General features: G+C 40.1%; 1 protein-coding gene across 2 annotated transcripts; it reads left to right on the top strand.

Moving 5' to 3' along the window:
• Positions 1 to 8,222: 8,222 nt before the first annotated feature.
• On the top strand, positions 8,223 to 13,219 carry uncx4.1 (Unc4.1 homeobox (C. elegans)). 2 transcript variants are annotated; one of them, XM_019108753.2, is made up of 3 exons: positions 8,223 to 9,375; positions 10,060 to 10,250; positions 11,910 to 13,219. In XM_019108753.2, the coding sequence occupies exons 1-3, from the start codon at positions 9,114 to 9,116 to the stop codon at positions 12,876 to 12,878; spliced, it is 1,422 nt and encodes a 473-aa protein (XP_018964298.2). In that variant the 5' UTR covers positions 8,223 to 9,113; the 3' UTR covers positions 12,879 to 13,219. The 2 variants fall into 2 exon arrangements, with proteins under 2 accessions (XP_018964298.2, XP_042572857.1); XM_042716923.1 differs by having other exon boundaries at positions 8,227 to 9,375; positions 10,075 to 10,250; positions 11,910 to 13,216.
• The last annotated feature ends 4,403 nt before the right edge of the window (positions 13,220 to 17,622 follow it).

The following is a 17,622-nucleotide window of genomic DNA, read 5'->3' as shown; positions in this document are numbered from 1 at the left end:
GATATCCGCTTCGTCATGCCTGGAGCTGATCCATGCTGGTCGCTGAGGAAATACATCAACTTTGCACTGTGGATCGGCGAATTGGCTTTCACCGTGGATGAAGCGGAGTCCAGCCCGGGGTCGTCACATGTGGTTGCTGCAAGCCCAAGGTACGCTCCTTCGTAGAATCCGCCTGCCGCACTGTTCTCAAGCCGCCCGCCTCCACTCGCTCAAGCCGGCCGCGGCTCACACTGCTCACTCAAGCCGGTGTGTGACGCTGTTTTGCTGAGAAAGTGAATCTTCTTTGTTTTTGTCTTCCAAAAGAAGGCACGACTAGACATCATGTTTATATTACGTTTATAATGGGTTTTATGTTTATGCCTCGTCGCTCCAGCCGGACAAGGCATCACAATATGTTAAGAGTATAGACCGTATAAAAACATGGATGTAGTGTGCGTGACGTCACCCATAGACTCCTGAAGAGTGTTTTTGAAGCTCAAAGTGTGCAGAGCAGGCTGTCGCCATCTTGGCATCGCGTCACCGTGCGACTCTCCCGGACAATCAAAAATGGCAGGAGCTGGTTGCTGAAGCCACGCCCACCTAGCCTGACGGCATTGTCAGCAGCGCAATCCACCTGTCACTCAAGTGGTCACGCCCTTAATTATGCAGAACTTTATGGTTTTAATATAATTTAAACGGATGAGTTATAAAAAAAATTCACCCCCCTCACAGTTGTCATGAAGGGCAAAATTAGCTATATAGACCAAAATCATTATTTAAACCAGGCTATAAACATGTTTTTTTCTGCTGTAAATTTGGGTATTTTAACATGGGGAGTCTATGGGACTGACTCCCTCTTGCAGCCAGCCTCAAGCGGCCAGTCGATGAATTGCAGTTTTAGTCACTTCGTTGTTGGCTTCACGAGAGAGAGCGGGAGGTTGCTGCTCGGTTAAGAGGCATAACATTTCCGTCACACGCTTGAGGCATTCGGCCAATCACAACGCGCTGGATAGCTGGCCAATCAGAGCACACCTCGCTTTTCAGAACGATGAGCCTTGTAAAAATCGACTCGTTTCAGAAGGCGGGGCATAGAGGAGAAACTACAATGTACAGTATGTGGAAAAAAAGTGTTTTTTAACCTTAAACCGCATAAACACATTTCACCAAATACACAAAATAATGTTCTTTTTAGCAGCATCATATTCCTACTACATATTCCCATATTCCATTTCATCATACCTTTAAGACATTCACCACTAAATATCCTACTTACAGATAAGACTGCTAAATACATGCACTGCAAGTATAAGGATATGTGCTGCAATATAAACTGTATTTGTATGTAGTGTTTGACGTGGTTATGGTCTAAGATGCTGTTTCACTCAAACAGAAGAAGCTGTCTCTCTGTCTTTAAATATTCTAATTTTACGATTTGAAGAATAAGAAAAACCCTTAATAATAATACATTTAATAATCCATTACATATTAATTAAGTTATTAACTATTAATCTTTATAAATATTTGTATCATGTAAAAAAATGGTTCAGTTTAGACTGATTTTGGTCCAGGTCAGAGAAGAAAAAACTGACTTCTGATTTGACTCATATTACTTAAGAAAACTCTTTTAGTGTCAAGCCTCTTCTGTTTGGTTGTGAAGGTGACCAGTAGATGGCAGCAGATTTCTTAAAACCGAATGGAATTGTTTGTTCAACTGCTAATTTGAGATGTGGGTGTCAGAATACATACAGATGAAGTCTGTGAAAATTACTTAACTTTTTGCATTTCAGATCAAATTGAGTACTTTTAAATGGTTGTAATTGTTATTTTTTAGGATAATTAAAAAAGGGACTTTTAAAGAGAAACTGACATTGACAGGTTCTAAATTCTAAATAATAAAGATAATCTGGACCTGAGGTCATGCTTTGCAACAGATAGACAGAAATGCGTGGAGACACTTCCTGCATCTTAATGAGGATTTCTATGGAAGTGTTTTTTTTTTTTTTTTTTTTTTTTTTTTAATATAAGTGCTAGTTCTTTCTGGTCCAACACTGTATATTTTGCACATCTCAAACCCTTTTTGTTGAGGGGAGGAAATTTTTTGTTGTGGTTGCACACCTGATTCATCATCACCACCACTGTGTCTGTCTCTCTAATATGAATGATGGACAAGATCGGTTTAAAGCAACAAGCCATTTTCAACAAGCATTAGGAAACACTGGCAATAAAGGCAGGCCATTTGATCGACTTTATAACATTGTTGTTCGGTCCTCCAGTGGAGATTTCTAAGCCTTCTCTTTAGCTACATTAAGATTCACCTCATCTTCTTCTCTACGGGCGCTCACCGTGGAACGAGCCTCTTATGAATCGAATTTGACAGTCACAAAGGCGTCATAATTGCAGTCTGTCTCATTCCATTCCATGTTAACATATCACAAACTTATTCAAACGTAATTCGGGACGCATATGCTTTCGCTATCTCTCTCTCTCTCTAGCAATTATAAATGAATTTCACGGTGTAGGCTTTTAATGCTAATAAGATCCCCCTCCCCGCTGGCTTGCGAACGAACGGGCCAGTCTCTTTGACAAACAGGGCGCGAAAACCCGTGTTGTGCGAGAGAGACATGTATGGCCTCAGAGAGAGACAGGGAGAGAGAGGACACAGGATCAGATTGCATCTCTTTTGTTTAACCAGACTCCTGTTTCAATGAGCTAATGGAGCGGAAGAGTTTGGCGCCCCGCGGCATGAGAAGGCCGACAGAAGCGCCGAATTAAAAAAGGTGTCAATAAATGTGTGAAAGACAATGAGCTAAAATACACACGCTTTATAGGGAGGACAAAGAGGGACAGATGGAAAGTGAGGAGGGGGTTCCGACCAGTGACAGGACCCCTCAGCGTTTCATCAGAGCGCAGAGAGAGTTACAATATTGTCCCGGGATGATTTAAGGCGCTCTGGGACTCAGGTCCCCAAAGTGAATAATTTAGTCCTTTTATTAACTTGAGCAAACATGAGCTGTTTTTAATTAACCGGTTAGATCGGAGCACGACGGCCAAATGCATCCACCAGTGGGTGGTTCAAGAAAAAGCTTAATACTGTACTTGCAAGTAACTTTACGTTTGACTTTCGGTATAGAATTTGCTTCAACCAGTTTTGGGCAAGATACTTACTCCCACAGCTGCTAATTGTATTCTTATGTCACGTTTTAGCAGGATAAATGTGTGCAATATTATCATATGCTTTGCTATAAAGTCTATCAGCGGTATCATCATAATTTACTGGACAGGCCGATGTAAAGTTTAGGGAGGATAACTCGGATCACCACTAGGAAGCGCTGTGACTACCATGAGAGTCCTCTGCAAGTAGCCTAATTAATCAAAAATTTATGTATGTATTTAATTGATCTAATTATTCTGTCGCACAATTTGCACCTCATTTGCAAACATTTGTTGCACCTTTTGTATTATCATTTATTGCAGCGAGGCTGAGCAAGATTTGGTACACTAAAAAATAAGATTTTTAGAAAAAAAAAATCTACCTGTCTTCTTCAACATTTCATGTTTAATTGTATGTGTTACCTGCCATTTCTTTGTGATTATTTGTGAAATTTACTGTCAGTTTTCCCCACTGTATTATAAAGTTTGGACATAATAAATCTTTAAAATGATTTACACATTTTGGGTGCCTCCTACAAGGACACCCCAAGTTTAGGTCTGAGAACCTCTAGTAATGAGCTGATGCTATGATGATTATATAAATAAGGCGTCTTAAATAAGGAAGAACCCCAAATGTCCAGTTCTGGGGTAGGCTACTCATGGATTAGAACTAGTTTTGTTCTACAGTGTTTTTAGAGGAGCCCGAGACAAGAAGCACTTCTGGACGACAAGGGGCCAACGAAGGCAATTCATTAAGCAGCAGAGTTAACCTGCCTCGCCTTAATTAAAACATCTTCGCTAGTTTACAGTGTGGATACTGGGGCGTCTCTGGGGTTTTGGGTTTCCTGCGCGCAGCAGATGGCCGCGCCGGCCGAAAATAATAGTTGACGCTCCTCCTCCCATGCTTCATTGTACCAGACCCTAACAACCGTGAGCCCGCGAGCCACCGGGGGATTAGAACAGCGTGGATAACAAAGAGATATTAACTATTCAGGGCCCTCACGAAAGACCGCGGTCAGTGCACATCAAGACCCTGATTGATATCCAGGCGATGACACGAGTCACGTGACGCGTAGGAGATTTGTTTATTTAGAGAGAGCGAGAGATGGGTGATCCCGAGTTGTCTGTTTGGAATAGTCTACCTCGTTATGTCTCCCAGCAATTCTTGTAACCATCAATAAGCCTTACTGAGTCAAGCCAAGTCACCTTTATTTATAACCCTTTTAACAATACAGGTTGTGTCAAAGCAGCTTTACAGAATCAAAATAGAAAAATAGTGTGTCAATGCAAAAGGACAATAGTAGACACACAATTTTAGGTTAAAGGCAGTTCATCATTGAATTCAGTGATGTCATCATCCAGCTCACTTCAGTTTCAATAGTATCTGTGCAATCAAGTCGACGATATCGCTGGAAATGAAGTGTCCTCAACTAAGCAAGCCAGAGGCGACAGCGGCAAGGAACCAAAACTCCATCAGTGACAGAATGGAGAAAAAAACCTTGGGAGAAACCAGGCTAAGTCGGGGGGCCAGTTCTCCTCCGGCCAGACGAACCAGCAAAGACAGATAAAAAAAAATATAAGAGGGAAGTTTATCATTTAACTCTTTATAACATTTTAAAAATGTAGGCTATTCTTACCTCTATTATTATTATTATTATTATTATTAAAAATTGCGATCCCCACCAGGGAAAAAAATGATTAGAAATAATATATGATGTTTATCTAACAATGCAAACAGGTTTTCTGTAAGGGGTAGGTTTAGGGTTGGGTTAGGACAGGGATCTCCAACCCTGCTCCTGGAGAGCTACCATCCTGCAGACTTCAGTTCCAACCCTGCTCCAACACACCTGTCTGTAATTATCAAGTAGCCCTGAACACCTTGATTAGCTGCTTCAGGTGTGTTTGATTGGTGTTGGAGCTGAAATCTGCAGGACAGTAGCTCTCCAGGAGCAGGGTTGGAGACCCCTGGGTTAGGGGATAGAAAATATCGTTTGGTCAGTATAAAAGTAATAAAAGTCTATGGAAAGTCCCCACAATTTACAGAAACAAACGTGTGTGTGTCTTTTTTGTTGTCTTGGAGATCCTTATTTGTCTTGCGTTTTGACACCCTGGCGCTTTCCAGTACGGTATGCTATCCTTTATAAAATCACAAGACGCTAGGTGGCGATAAAGGAATGGTTTCTTTTTCCACATGACAGCTGAAGTTTTTGACAGCTGTTATACTTGTGTGCTTGATCATCAATGAAGTCGTGTCACAGGTCTTTTCTGCTCATTTTCCTGACTTTTCATAGAGATGGATGGAATCAATACGCTTTTAGCACGAACGCGAGCGCATGGGCACAAAGACACACAGGAGCGCGCACTCCCACGTGCAAGTGCTACATTAATGTGTCCTTCAGTTTCAAAGTGATTAACGGGTGAAAATAGTGGACTGTAAAAATATGTAAATTACTCTCACAAAGGCTCCGAAAAATTGGCGTCATCGCCATTGCTCAAATGATATCATTACTATGTTTTGAAAATGTTAATCTGTTCAGTGGATTTCCCCGGGGACGCAAGTAAATTAGTTCTATTTCCGTGCATACCAGCGCGAGGCAAAGGGAAGCGACAAGCACCTTCGATTCGCTGATTACAATTAGACAACCCCTGCTCGGGGTCTGTCAAGCATTGAAAAATTTTGGCATATTAAGCACGTTTTAGCAAAAGGTGATAAGTCAGTTTTAATTGAAATGAAATTATTACTCTAATAGAAGCTTGAGTTATTGTTATTAAAAGTATTCCATTTTGCCCTACCTCATAAATGCAGACCAATGTAAGATTTCTGAAGGGCATTGTAGGTTAAGGCTGAATAAGGTAATTTGAAGGGGAACTAGGTTTTGCTCTCTCTCTCTCTCAACCAGGAACGCAGTGAATTAAAACTCGGAATCAATCGCTTTTACTTTCTGCTTTCTCTGCAGTCAGACCAACAATTGCAGATAATTAGTGCGCGGGAAAGTTTTAATTGCATGATTAGCTGAGCGGGATTAGAAGGAAATTTGCCTGGTGGGATATTTCCTACTAAAACACCAAACTCTGTGCTTGAGTGAAACACAAACACAGAAAGGAAAATCATTTTACACTTTAATTGGTTCCGTTTGTGGATCAAATGACTTTCAACAATTAATTTACGTTTCACACTCTTAATTATCTGTGCATCGACTAATGTGCAGCTCAGTTTTGATAGCTACAAATGAATTCACATTAAGTTAATTTAGTAATTAAGATCTTCAAAAGTAGTATATTGATTTTAATTAAACTGTTTTATTCGAGCCTAATGGTTATTTATGATTATCGTTTAAAAATACCCCGTTTCAAGCTTCAGGGTGCTGAGAGTTTATGAACAGCCCAAACCTTCTCATCTTTCTGGCTGAACTTTGTATTGAATTTAACAGGCTACATATAACTATATAAACACGTCGGACCCCTTTAACTTATTAAAATGGTTTTTATTCATACGTGTAAATATGAAAGTATTTTATAGCCTACTCTGACCACAGATTAAGTGTTCTTAATGCAGTATAAGCAGAATGGATAGATCATATAAACATGCGAATGAAATCTTCAGGAAAAGCATTAAAGTGCGTTGCATTTAATTTTGACACGTGTTGATTCTATATCCAGTTTTTTTTTTTTTTATATAATATCGCCGTAAGGCCTACAGATAGCGAAAATGTGATAAAAGTGGAAACGCACTGAACCCTGGCCCTTGTGTGGCTTGCGTACGTATTATTATCAAGTTAATTAAAGCCTGCACATCTGACACACTCACTCTGCCGGATTAAAAACAACGGGCGCCTTGCAACGCTTCGCAGGGGCCGCATGTCAAGGGTTGTCTACCCAGGAGCCGCGTGCGTCTAGCGGATACCGCTTGCTCAGAACTTGAGGGGTGCCCTTTCAAGAAGCGGTTTTCAAAAAGCAAACGACAAGAAGCCAATTATTGAACTTAGATGTCTGGGGAGGGGCAGAAAGAAACGATTTCCATAATTCCTGTATGCGAAGTGATGAAATGTTTAGGGGATAAAGAGTGGAGGAGAGAGATACAAACCAAGTAGCATCAAACGCGCGCTCACGCAGGGAATGTGTGCTTTGAAAAGACTGGTGCTTGTAGAGAGGCCTTTTTTCTTTTTTTTTTCCTTTTCTTTTCTTTTCTTTTTTTGGAAAGTGCTGGTTTGAAATGAACACATTGAAATGCAGAGAGGCGGCCAGCCAGCAGACTGCGGGGTCAAGTGACGAACGGATTATATGCTTCTTTTTAATAATATTAATTAAACAATTTGCATGCTAATAAGGTAACAATTATCGTGCCTCTCTGTTGAAAGATTTAGGTTATTACTACACGCCATCCGGGTGCTGCTGAGGGTCAGCGCAAGCGAGCGAGTGGTGAGAAATTTCAACTCAAATTAACATTCTGGCAGCTGGAGAAATTGGATAAATAAAGTGGAATTAATTCTCGGTAATGGAGGAGGAGAGCAGGGAGAGGGAAAGAACCGTGTACTTACTTTATACATGAACAGGATTGATTACCATCCTGTATTCAGAACCATCTCTCTCTCTCTCGTTCACACACCACACACTTTTTAAATCTAAAAAAAAAAGAAAAAAAAGTGGACATGTGCTGAACAGCGTTTACATCTACCATTTATAGAGGCAGGGGACCTTCATTATACATAACAACTTAAATGTTTAAAATCATTACAAAATCACAGTCGGATAAAAGAAGATATATTTCTTTTAGTTTTCATTTTATATTGTTCTGTAGGCTACACCGTATAATTCACATACATTCTTATATGAAATATTGTCCTTTATATTTAAAAGAAGTCAATGTTTTAGCCATTTATTCTTTAAAATGTGAATAATTTTATTTTATTGATTAACATGACCCTCTCACACCACATCTCCCTCTTTTAGATACAAATGATCAGTGGAATAAAAGCATAATTGATTATTTGCAAGAAATGGCTTAAAGATTTCAGTGATGTCAGTTTTTCTTTCTTTCTTTTTTTTTTATTAAGTGGTGGGTTAATTTATATGAAATATATTTAATTAGATTATAAAAACACGTTTGTTTTCATATAGCTTCCCCCTCACAGATATTCTATCAGACTCACTTTTGTTTCCACCTTCAGATATTTTTTCATAACACCTGCCAAGATCATGGCCACAGTAATCAGAACTGTGGAAATGAGTTGAAACGATGCGAAGCGCGCTGGCGTGTAGATATTAGAAAGGCTGAGGTGCTTGTAGTTTTAAATTCATCTTGACAGCTCGCAACAGGGTGGGTGATGATGCATGCTTCGTCCGTTCTAGGATCACTCTATTCAGGGCACGATGCCTCCGCGTAATATGAGAACATCACTTTACGCATTCGCCAGACGTTCCTTTAAAAGTAGCTGACACGGGGTACTTGACGTTTTCGGTTTTTAGTATGTGTTATTCTGCTTTTATAGAACTAATGTGACGTTCAGAGCAGAACAATTAGCTATTGGAACAGAATCATTGTGTGTTTATGTAGCGGCTGTTTAGAATTTAGTCGGGAATCAGTCAATTTGCCGGTTTCGCCTCCTCCCTCTCGCCTAGTTGTGATGTCTCATGTCGTGTTGTGACAGCGCTGGTATTGTTTATTGAGGTGGATGTCAGGTATAATTAGCAATCGATATGGAAAACGTTTGTGTCGTGGCTCTGACGTCACCGAAGATTAACGTTTCTTATTGGTCGCGAATTCCCTAGCGCGAGAGCTAGTTATTTGGACAAGAGGAGAGTTGATGTTGACAAAGTAGGAGAGAGCGAAAACCTCGCGCGCCTGCCTCGGTCTCCTTATTCCTAAATCGGGAGCGCAAAGCATGTCAACGCCGTCCGTCCCTTCACGGCTGCTGCATGCGCTCTGAGAGAAGAGTTGGAGCTCGTTTTGGCCAGAGAAACGCTTCCCTGATTCCGGAGATGCAATGATGGATAGCCGGATCCTCGAGCATCCTCATGCCCAGTTTGGAGGCTCTTTGGGAGGCATGGTTGGAATGGGTTTCCCCTATCACCTCGGTCACCATCATGTTTTCGATATCTCCGGACACCAGCTACAGTCGGCGGCCGCTGTACCCTTTTCTATAGACGGATTACTAAACGGATCATGCTCGGCGTCTGTTGCAAACTCCAACCCATTGCTCGGATCTGGTTGTGGTGTAAACGGGGATAGCCAGTATAAACTCAGCGGTAAGTGAATGGTTATCCGCTTCATCCATTCCATGTAGAATATAGCAGGCTATACAGTTTGTCAGTAGTTTTAGGAATATATTTACACGAGGCCTCTCGTCAAAAAACATGAAATGCTTTTTTCCCCCAGCCTAAATCACACACTTTATAAATAGCTTTGTTTCACTTTTCATGAGTTCAAGAAAACTGGAAAGTAAGACGATTTTACTTGGACAGATAATACACTGATAATAATGAAATGTCATATTCTTCTCATGATAACCACAGATTATTTTCGTGTGTTCAAGTCCGTTTGATTTATGTGTAAATTCTATTTGCAATTCTGGTCTTTGTAAATATCAGGATTATTAAATAGCTGCTTCATTAACGTCTTAAAATACTGTGAAATAAAATGCGACATTAAACAATAATCCCATTGTATTTTAAGAATCATATTATTGTCATTCAAAAGGATATTGTGACCTATATTTTTAAAAGTAGGCTACACTTGACGGGTTGGTACATCAGGCACTGCACTTGTGTGACATTTTATTGTAGAATTGTATTTGACAACAACTGGATTGTTGTAAAATAGTAATGTTTTAAATAATTCACGTCAACAAAATTGTAAGTGTACAGTTCCAAGTAGAACTGCTGGAGTGCGTATGTGCATGTTCATGTTTTTGCATGCGCGTGTTCTGACAGACTCTGTGGTCCTAGATGCCGGAGACCTCGACAAGGAAAGCCCTGGCTGTAAACGGAGGCGAACGCGTACAAATTTTACTGGCTGGCAGCTGGAGGAACTAGAAAAAGCGTTCAACGAAAGCCATTATCCGGACGTGTTCATGCGCGAGGCTCTCGCGCTACGTCTAGACCTTGTTGAGTCACGTGTTCAGGTAAATGATGGTTTGTTTTTGTCATAACAAAATCTTTCATTGACCTTTATTATAATGGCCTATTTATTATTAATCACAGTATTACCTATAGCCACGCTTTATGTATCATACACTTTATTTTTTTAGTATTAGCTTTATATTTTTTAAAATGTAATATTTGCAATGCTAAAAATTTAAATAGGCCTAATTATTTTTTTTCCAAATGCATGACAACAGGGTAGATGTTTATTTTAAAATAATGGTAAGGTCTAGATGTTAAATGTTCAACCAATAATTCATCTGCTAAAAGCATTAATCGATCATATAACAGATTGATTTGCATAACATTTTTATTCAAGCTGTCTGATCACCAGCTGAGCAGTAAATGCATATTAATTCTAAAACAGATTATTATAAACAATTTAATAATTTCATTCTGCTAAATGCTGACAGATGTTTAAAAACGATACTAATATTCAGTTTTTTTATATAAATATTAAAACACCCTTATTCACGTTGTAGTTAATACAATGACTTGTGATCAGTTTTACCAATTCTTACTAAACATAAATAGGTCAGTGGGTTGTAAATTATACTGTGTAAGCGCTGGACGTGCAGCCTTTGTCTGCATTTTCTCTTTTTGTAGAAACTCGACGCTGGATGAGAAGCAGTCTTGTTTGGGGAGTTAAAAGCTTAGCTTTCTATTATTCTTATTTCTTAAGGAAGATTAGCCTGCGTTATCGTTAGGCTTGTGTGCTCACAGATTTTAACGACATTAACATTTTATGTGTATACACAGCTATTGTCATGTATAGCCTCGATGTCTCTATGTTAGTATGCGTCTTAGCCTGCTGGTGGATGCTAACTCTCATGTTATCAGCGCTGAACAGACGGCAGTCGCCATGTGAGGGGCCTGGGTGTGAGGTGCGAGCCTGCTGCTCTCTGCCTCTTCTGGGCCAAATCTGTCCTAGCGCTTATACGCGCCTAAATGAACTTTAGGGGAACAGGCCCAAATTAGCCACGCAAGAACCAGGCTTAATTGAAAGACTGAGAGTGAGCCATTACATTGAATCAATTGACAATTAAGACAAGCGCATCTGTGGCTGTGGGCTTTATGAAATATGCTTCGATGAAAACATTTTCCCTGTCCAAGTCGTGGCATATTATTGGAGAACCTTGGATGCATATCAAATAGAAACACAAGACGTTTCAGAAATCTAGCATCTTGTCAGACTTTTCAGACTTTTCTTTTTCTTATGAGAAATCGGCTATTGCTGTTTTATTTAATGCATACAATTAAATATAAAGACACCATTCTATCCTTTGTGATTGACATGATAATATTGTGATAAAGAATCGAAGTATTTATAGATTTCAGGTGCATTTATTCAAACATTTGTTTAAATTTGTCATTATAATTTTGCCAATCGATGTTCTTTATTCTACATTAGTCTGATATATGCCTACCTGCGGTTACACTTTCTTTTAAGGTGTACATTTAAGTACTGAATGATATTAATTAAACTACATGTACTTATATGGTTAGGGTTAGGATCAGGGTTTAACTTGGGGTTACTTGCATGTAATTCCACGTAACGTGTAACAAGGACACCTTAAAAGAAAGTGTTACCCTACCTGGTTATGAAACTGAGTAAAGAATTCACAACCTTTCCTGTTTAGGTGTGGTTTCAAAACCGGCGAGCTAAATGGCGCAAAAAGGAGAACACGAAGAAAGGGCCCGGTCGACCGGCTCACAACTCTCACCCCACGACCTGCAGCGGCGAACCAATGGACCCAGAGGAGATCGCACGACGGGAGTTGGAGCGCTTGGAAAAGAAGAAGCGAAAACAGGAACGCAAGCTGCTGAAATCTCAGAACAAGCTCTTAGCAGGTGAGCTCTTCCACACGCCCGGATCTGACAGCGACAGTGGAGTATCGCAGAGCACCGATGGCGAGTCCACTCCGCACACCGGGCCTCAGTCTAGCGCGCACCGACAGCAAACAGAACATATGTGTGACCAACATCCACGCCACCAAAGAGCCGGTACAGTCAACGACACAGCGGAGCCCACGGACTCCACGCGGAACTCTGCACTGTGCGCCGCGAACGGCATCACACGCGCCTCCACGCTCCAGAAACTCAACCCATTTAGTGTGGAGAGTTTACTAGCCGACTCAAGTCCAAGGAGAAAAACTACCCTGGATTTCTCTCAGCTACCGCCGCAGCGACCAGTGGTCGGTAAAGGCCATTTCCTTCTGTATCCCATTACCCAGCCGCTGGGTTTCATAGTGCCACAGACAGCGATGAAACCGAGTCAGGATTCAGGAAACTCGGGTCACAACTGTTCCACGACAGACACCTCAAACCAGAAAAATATCAGCTACTTGTGTAAAGACACCGGTGCCACAAACGACGAGCTGCAAAGAGGAAGCAATAACTCTTCCATGCAAACTTCAAACACAAGCTCAGAGAAATGTTATGCAGAATCTAATTCGCCACAAAAGGAGTTTGAAAACGACTCCGAGTCCACAGTCACAAACTCTAGCCAGAAAGAAAGCATCTCTCCTAACCTGTCTGAATATTTAGACACGAAACCCCGCAGTTCTGCTGACACAAATACAGATGGAGAGGATGTTGACATGGACTGAAATGTAAATAGGCCAGAAGCAGTGGCGCCAAGTGACTTGTCACAATCCCAAAGCTGATAACCATACGTTTTTGTATACAAGACTGTTTGAATTTCATTTTTTTATATATACTTTTCAAAAACGGATATTCTTGATTCAGGGGAACTGTCGGCTTAAAATGTCTGTTCCAGTTCTCTGCGAACTTGAAGGAAACCAGTTAGCTATGAGCAGCAGACAAGAACAACACATCCTCAAACGTTGTATAAATGATAAAGTATCGAAAATATTTATATATCTAACATTTTGATAAGTAATAATAAGAATAAGAATAAAATATTGTGAAAGAAAAGACCTTGTATTGCCACCTCAGTGCTTACAGTTAGCATGTCTATTTTGTTTATCTCTTTGAGAAGCTGCTGTTCAGCAGGCTCGTGTTTATTGCTTTAACAAATTCATTCATTCAAAACCTCCAGTTAAAATGAGGTCTCACGCCGCGGGCGGTAGGACCCGGTCAGCTCCTGTGGAGTTTTGATATGAAAGTAATTATTTTCCCGGTGGCGGCTGGGAGGATAGGTTTTTTTTCCTTCTGTTAGCCTGAAGGGTTATTATACATTACCGATTCCTGCGATATGAAATCACATAAACTTCCAACAATAATAGAATTAGCATGAAAGGCTGGCGAGTCAGATTGAAATGGGGAAATAATAGCCCAGGCAGCTGCGAGCGTACGCGTGAGGATGTGTGTGTGTGTGTGTGTGTGTGTGTGTGTGTGTGTGCACATGAGGCAAGCCTGGGTGATTCGCTGGGTGGAATTTTCATGAGGCGCACGGGCCTGTCAGGGCACGCGTAGGCGGCAATATTAAGATAGATGTTCGATGATATCCCTCATTGTTCTGTCGCGTACATTGATGTTCCTGCCTTATCGGCCTATTGATCATTTGTCGCTCTATAAAAGAACAGCTCCCCTCTTTCTCGTTCTCTCTCTCTCTTCTCTCTCTCTCTCTCTCTCTCTCTCTCTCTCTCACACACACACACACACATACACATACACAACTGTCTCTCTCTCCCTCTCTCCACACACACACACACACACTAGACCAATTTAGTCTAATAATGTTACCTAGGGTCAAAAACTAATAGCACACTGAAGCATTTGCGCTGGAAAATATTAGCAGGCATAAGTGAATTAATAAATATATGGTGATCGGAATGAAAGAGGGGTGTCTAAGGAAAGACGCACCAAGCATGGGTCTGCAATGGATTTTTTTCTAGCCTATACTTCTTAAAGCAAAACCTTTAATTATCACATTTCCTAAAAGATTTTCTCAACACACAGTTTAGATTCTGTACAAGTGGGCAGTATTATACAAGTGTAAAACCATCACCCTTCGGTCATCTTCACCGAGCCCCTGCATTTGCAAATAAATGAAAAGTAAACGGAGCGACTCGAGCTTTACCCTATGAATGACATCTTCCAGCCTTAATAACATTTACATAATTTCTTATTTCGGGTTACTGCTATTTGCACTGCATGAGACCTAGCTTATAGGAAAAATAATGAGAGAAGCGATCATCTCTGGGGGGATGTGCTACTTCAGCGAGGAGAAACATAAATGTTTTAGTGTAGTTATGAATGTAGGAAGAAATGAGCGTATAGCCTATTTACAGTGGCATATTTTCTATGAGTTGATCCTGAAGGTCTGACAATCCCTCATTACAATGCACAGCCACTCACTGGGAATCCAGCAAGAACTAGGCATAATTTATTAAGACAAACAATGAATTGATTTATACTAAATGAATTGATGATACCACGGGCTCTCCTCAGGTCTGGTCCGGCCCCCAGTGCTGAAATCTAGTCTTGTGCACGTTATGAACTCGTCTTATAGATTCAGGGAGTAAAAAGTTTTCACTTTGAGCCCTGAGACTCATTATATACGGAGAATGGAGGAGTGTAAATTGTTTTTACGCTATTATCTGACCGTAAGCCGCAATTTCTCTTGCTAATTACGAAGGTGTTGCTTCTCATCGACAGCCGGCTGCTGATTTTCAATTTAACTGATCATCATACATTCATTTCTCCGCATGATAAATCTACAAGGCCGCCATGCCCTGGGTACTGAGTGGAGAGGGGGTGGTGGAGAGCGCGCGTGTGGCTGTCAGGGCGAGTTAATGGGGGAAGTGTATGCGCCAATGAGTGCGGATCAGGCAGCTAATTTACCACCTCCCGTAGCCTTCTATCTCCGTATCTCATTTCCTCTTTTCTCCCGGGAGGGATTGCCACCCTAGAGCCGCCCGCACAGACAACGAACAACCGAGTTGTCTTTTTAAAATCCACCCATTAAAACCTTAACGTGGATGATGGCCCACAACATCGTGTTTTGAAACTAGAATATCAAGTTTCATTAATGCTGTTGAGTTTTTTCATTTAATTGCATGTCACAATTTTATTTAAAAGAAAAACATTTGCACAGTTAATTATCAACGTCTATTCTCGCTCTTGCTTTCTTTGGACAGACTGCAGCGTTTACACTGCAAAGGCGGCAAAGAAGCTGTATGCAAGACAGCTTAGGTAGTTGACACATAACATGTCCATGTTATGATTTTCTAGACATGAAGATTTTTTCTTAATATTTATGTTAAGAAAAAACACTTAAGAACGTGTATATGTGGTCAGTTTTTCATCGGCCATTTACCTTCAAGAGTTAATTAGTTGTGCAATGTCACACTTTATTTTGTATTTATTTTTTAAGTATACATAAAGTACAAATATTACTCAGAATCTCAACCTCCCAAAATTGTCAATTATACCATTAAAACGCGCATTAACACAGACTGTTTAATGATGCACAGAGGCAGCATAAAACATTACAACTGCAGAAATAAAGTTATGAAAAGCAATATTTTAAATATGAAATCATGAAACTAGAAACGATGACAACATAAAATTATAGAAATATGAAACTACAAATGTTACATAATTATAATAATGACAGCTACAAACTTTAAAAACTAATTACGCATTCCACTTGCACAAAAGCCAATCTACAACATAGTGGCCTTTATAGGGCTCAAAGCTGGCATATGTGGCATCATATTTACACCAAATTGGAGCAAACACAAAACCTGCTCTGCTCTCCCTTACTTTTGGATTTCCCCTGAAATAACTGTGTTAAAATATGTTATTATGTAAATAATGTTACTTCTTACTGATCTACCGTTCCATAGGCTACTGATCTGTTGCTAAAAGTGCTGCAGGGTTGTACGGTTACTATGGTTACTAATGCAGTTTCACTTTGGTCTGGTTAGCAGCAGGGGAAAATTAAATGTTTTTGGTAACTTCTGAAACATTTTTGTTAATGCATCTGAAACGTTCTTAATGTAACAGGGAGTTGCCTGTTTAATGTACTTTGTAAGACACACAACAATTTGTTTTGAGATCCTTTGAGTGGGGGTGGGCCTGTGATGGTACACCGCTTGAGGGAGTTGCGCACAATTTCCTCGGTCGTGTCTTTAGGCCTCGGTAATTCGGTGGATAAATCAAGCACGTTTTGGTCTCAGGTTTCGACGTTCAAGCTCGGTGATTGATTCGGGACCCGCGGTACTACAGGGTCACTGACAGGCTGGATAAATCAGACCAGTTCGGCGGTCGACTAATGAGACCAGATTATTTTTCAACAGCCTGAAACGAGCGTGAAAAATAAGATCTGCCTCATCCCGAGGTGTCAAATCGATTCAACGTCACTGTGCAAATACACAGGCTTACACACATTTGCGCACGGATGGGTCCTCATTGTTTAATTGGACCTAAAGCACAGGTAGGCTATCATATTAAATTGTCACAATTCATCTACAAGCCTGGCGCTCAATGCGCAACAGAAGAATGTTTCACTTAATATTTTGAAGTAGCCTAAAGGCTTTGAACATGCCCTTCATAGATGGCTGACTAATGTGAATTAACATTAAGAGTAGCTAATAGAGGTGCGTCAGAGAAGCTCATTTTTGTCTGTTCAAGATGAAATTATTGAGACTTTCCTTCTGAAGCGCTTCATGCATCTGCCAAAAAAGGATTAATACAAAAAAAAAAAAAAAAAATCTATAATACACACAAATCAAGCACACAGAGTGAAAACAGCCTAGCTAAATAATAATAATAATAATAATAATAATAATAATAATAAAATGATAGCTTAGGTTTTACATTAAGCCCATTTTACACATAGATAAAAAAATAGCATTTTTAAATAATTTTTTGTACCTAAAAGAAGTATCATTGTTTAACTTTGCGACAGAAATCGCGTTCCTCTGAAGTTGTAACCGTAGCAACAGTACACCGCACTTCCAGTATCGAACGTTACATATAGGCACACGTTACATTTTCACACAAAAACGTGATATAAAAACCTGATAGTGATAAGAGTGACAAAATACAGTAGTAGCCTCTACTGTAAGCGAGACGAAACTAGACAGATTTAGTCAAGACGATTGAAATAATTCATCATATAAATTTCTTTAAAACAGATGATCCAAATTCTAACTTAAAGGCACGATATTCCCATATGCTACAGTATATAGCCTATTTAATATTACCATATTTTGTTTGTTTATTTATTTGATAAATGCCATGGAAGAAATACGTATTGTGTCGAACATAATGGAAAAGTCAAAACTGTTAAATCGTAAAAAATTGAATTAAGGCACCGAATGTGATGCATTGCAAACACTATTGCAGGTTTGCATTAATTGAAATGTTCGGCTGGTATGG

The sequence above is a fragment of the Cyprinus carpio genome, chromosome B1, assembly GCF_018340385.1.
Source record: "Cyprinus carpio isolate SPL01 chromosome B1, ASM1834038v1, whole genome shotgun sequence".
Taxonomy (NCBI): Eukaryota; Metazoa; Chordata; class Actinopteri; order Cypriniformes; family Cyprinidae; genus Cyprinus; species Cyprinus carpio.
Note: the sequence above shows the minus strand (reverse complement) of the source record. Positions and strands in the feature narration are given on the sequence as shown.

Excerpts from the sequence above, each read along its gene's own strand:
- uncx4.1 (XM_019108753.2), top strand. The coding sequence starts at position 9,114 with ATGATGGATAGCCGGATCCTCGAGCATCCTCATGCCCAGTTTGGAGGC. Across the intron at positions 9,376-10,059 it reads TAGCCAGTATAAACTCAGCG|ACTCTGTGGTCCTAGATGCC; the intron begins GTAAGTGAATGG and ends GTGTTCTGACAG. Across the intron at positions 10,251-11,909 it reads TTGTTGAGTCACGTGTTCAG|GTGTGGTTTCAAAACCGGCG; the intron begins GTAAATGATGGT and ends TTTCCTGTTTAG.